Source organism: Notolepis coatsorum (assembly GCF_963971535.1).
Source record: "Notolepis coatsorum genome assembly, chromosome: 1".
NCBI classification, from domain to species: Eukaryota; Metazoa; Chordata; class Actinopteri; order Aulopiformes; family Paralepididae; genus Notolepis; species Notolepis coatsorum.
Window position 1 is genome coordinate 234,713,835 of NC_140165.1, and position 3,833 is coordinate 234,717,667.

The 3,833-nt window shown below is 45.4% G+C and overlaps 1 protein-coding gene across 1 annotated transcript in view; it reads right to left on the reverse strand.

Moving 5' to 3' along the window:
• mark4b (MAP/microtubule affinity-regulating kinase 4b) overlaps nt 1-3,833 on the reverse strand; it is a 99,584-nt gene that overhangs the window by 22,537 nt on the left and 73,214 nt on the right. The window contains 1 exon segment of the mRNA XM_084309226.1: nt 3,637-3,829. Coding sequence (XP_084165352.1) covers nt 3,637-3,829 — 193 coding nt within the window.

A 3,833-nucleotide genomic window follows, 5' to 3' on the forward strand; every position in this document is an offset into this window, starting at 1 on the left:
TTTCTAGAGGCATACTACAATCTATTTTGATGTCAGTATTGGGTAGCCTATATAAACAATAATACGAGAGCATATACAAGAACAATGAATCTCACTGCATGTATGATGTAGCCTGCCTTTCAATACATGAACTTGAATTCCATCATGTTTGTGTGCAGGACTCACAAGGCTGTTGTCACAATGGGTGTAGGTACCGGTAGAGTAATAACAGTCCACACAATATCACGATGGACCATGCCATAGCCTATGTTCTATTAGGACATGATCTGTAACGACAAATGTTCTAGAATGTTTGATTAAGATATCATACTCTGACAGCATGCCTATGATCAACATAAACGCGAACTTGAATCCCATCATATACATAGTCTGTCCACTATCTGGTGTCATTGCAATGCGTTTTCTATTCTTTCTTATACAGTAAAAAGGGGGAAGAACACTATATCGTGGGTGTTCATATGACTTGTATTCTGCTTACAGCTTCGAAATTCCACCTTGTTTCGTTTAACGTAAAGCCTTTTAAATATAATCAAAACGTTCCCGTGTTTCTGCGGTCTGTGCGCAAAATAATAACGAGTTGAGCTTTATGATTTATGATGAATTGAAAATGGGGGACCCTGATGTAAACAAGACGAAAGTCTTTCTCTGGTCTGCATCCCCTTAACAATTGTATGTACTGAGCTGTACTGTACTGTACCCATTCTGCAATCTGTTAATAAACTTTTCAATCAATCAATCAATCAAGCTACGCGGAGCGCAGTCAGTCAGTAGCCTACACCCCGTATATTCCGATAACGCTATATAAACCATGCTGCATTCATTCTGAGAGAAAGATCTATTATTCCAAATGCTATTTATAGGGTTTTGACCATAATTACACTACTGTTGCTATTTTACAATGAACTATAATGAACTACGGTTCATACAGAACATGCCAGTGTTATTATGCACAGAAGCTCATTTCCTTGTTGTAATAATATATTCTACCACTGGGCGTCAGCTAAGTGTGGTCCGAGCTGTGCGTAGACGTAAGCACGGAGTCAAGTTCAAGTTGAAATTGATGAATCCCACTCTTTGCTTAGAAATGATCGTACGCACAGGGTAAGCACAAATCTGTGCGTAAGACACGTTGATGAATGAGGGCCCAGGTGTTTTTCCTAGTTCAGAGCAAACTGGAGGAACCCTAAGAACCAGCGGGTCATTGAGCGTGTAGAATAGGTTGTAAGGGGGAGGTTTACCAATAAAGGCTTTAAAAGTAAACAAATACCAATGACAGTTATGTCTTTCAACCCAACCTTTTCATAAAGGACACAGTGGTGGGTATCATATCTGTCACCAGTGATAAATCTGAGGGCAGAATGATAGACAGAGTCCAGAGGTTTAAGAGTTGAAGCAGCATGCCTATACATCACATCACCATAGTCCAAAATGTGTAAGAAAACAGCTTCAACAATCCTCTTTCTACTAATCACGAGAAAGCTGGATCTATTTGAACCTAGCTTTCCGCCGCTCGCTCAAGAAGATGCTCGCAATGTTCTTCCAGGTGTTTGACGAGATGCATTATCGCCACCTACTGGCCTGGCATCCTTATGTGAGCGTTTTTAAATCATTGTTATGTTGTCGTGTGGATGGAGAGATTTTCTAAAAACACTGTTGTGGACAGGAACCTTTATACATAGAATATATTCTATTCTATTCTATTATAGAACCTTTATATTCTATAATATAATAATATAGCATTTTTATAAATGTGTGTGTGGACATGGCCTCAGTGCCATGCTCTGTCCATCCAGTGAGCCACACAGGACGTGTGAAGATTTTCCCTAAGCGGGTTGTACTTCCGCGTTCGGTTTACGCGATCTGATTGGCCACTGACGTTTCTGGTCATGTGACATGTGCGCCAATCGTGTGACGCCTAGTTCTGCGCCTATTTCCGGGTCCAACAGCCTGCAAACTACCTAACGCCTAGTTTATCACTGGTTAAGCTTGGCGACTCTTTAGAAGTTGGTTAAGGTTAGAGTTTGGAATCAGGGCTGGTGTTCTATCGCCCTGCTCTAAGACAAACTCTAACCTTAACCAACTTCGAAAGAGTGCCTAAGCTTAACCGGTGGCAGAACTAGGCGTCACACAATTGGCGCACATGTCACATGACCAGAAACGTCAGTGGCCAATCAGATCGCGCAAACCGAACGCGGAAGTACAACTCGCTTAGGGAAAATATTCACGCACAGGACCCCAAGAGGTTTGATAAAGAAAGGGATGAAGCTGACCCCTGGTCTACAGGTTAGACCACTATAGACTATAACCACTCCAGTCAATTCTACACCCTCGGTGGCTTCAGACAGAGCTTATAGCGGGCCCTGTGGCTTCAGACAGAGCTTATAGCAGGCCCTGTGGCTTCAGACAGAGCTTATAGCAGGCCCTGTGGCCTCAGACAGAGCTTATAGCAGGCCCTGTGGCCTCAGACAGAGCTTATAGCAGGCCCTGTGGCCTCAGACAGAGCTTATAGCAGGCCCTGTGGCCTCAGACAGAGCTTATAGCAGGCCCTGTGGCTTCAGACAGAGCTTATAGCGGGCCCTGTGGCCTCAGACAGAGCTTATAGCGGGCCCTGTGGCCTCAGACAGAGCTTATAGCAGGCCCTGTGGCCTCAGACAGAGCTTATAGCAGGCCCTGTGGCTTCAGACAGAGCTTATAGCAGGCCCTGTGGCCTCAGACAGAGCTTATAGCAGGCCCTGTGGCCTCAGACAGAGCTTATAGCAGGCCCTGTGGCCTCAGACAGAGCTTATAGCAGGCCCTGTGGCTTCAGACAGAGCTTATAGCAGGCCCTGTGGCCTCAGACAGAGCTTATAGCAGGCCCTGTGGCCTCAGACAGAGCTTATAGCAGGCCCTGTGGCCTCAGACAGAGCTTATAGCAGGCCCTGTGGCCTCAGACAGAGCTTATAGCAGGCCCTGTGGCCTCAGACAGAGCTTATAGCAGGCCCTGTGGCCTCAGACAGAGCTTATAGCAGGCCCTGTGGCCTCAGGGTCAAGAGCCTTTCTTTGTGCCCAGAGATGGACAAATAATGTCACTGGACATTGATCATTTTATAAATGTTACAATTCCCTTGCAAATAGTTAAATTGCATCAAAATAGACCAATTATAATAACTTTAACTATAATGTATCTGTTCTGCTTCGTGTATTACATACCTTGTAATTTTATTTGGTTTGTTTTCCCTGGATGTATGTATCGTCTGTCCCTTTTCTATTTTATTTATAAAAAAAAAATCCCCTTTCCCTGCTACCCTTCGAGAGGAGAGGCCCTTTTGTCCTCTCTCGCCAGGCCTTAATTGATCCACTTGGTTAAATAAATATAATAATTCTCTGGAAATAATGTTGTTGAGTTTGTGCCGTGGGTCTAACTTTGGGCAGTCCTGGTGTAGTGGAGCCACAATACTCCCCTGCTGGCCTGGGATCCAATGGACCCATCTCACACCCCTTCGAGAGGGAAGTTGTGATTGGAGGATCAAGAAAAGAGGGTGGGGTTTGAGATAAATTCCTCCAAAACCCTCTCTCTTGTGTATCAGCCTTCCTATTGTCTCTATAATGAAGAGAAGCCTTTCTTCTTCTTACTGATTATTCTTCCCTCTCCCTTACCGTGGTTGAGTTCACTTCCTTGCGGCGATCAGGGATCTCGGATTTATTGGGATTGTGGGCGGAGCTAACCATGGGGCTGGAGGGGGGCGGGATGCTGCGGGAACCAACCGCGTTGGTGCTCGCGTTGGTGCTCGCCTTGCGGCTCGACGGGCGCTCCTCTTTGAGTCCCGCCGCCTCACCTACCCCACTGGGACTGC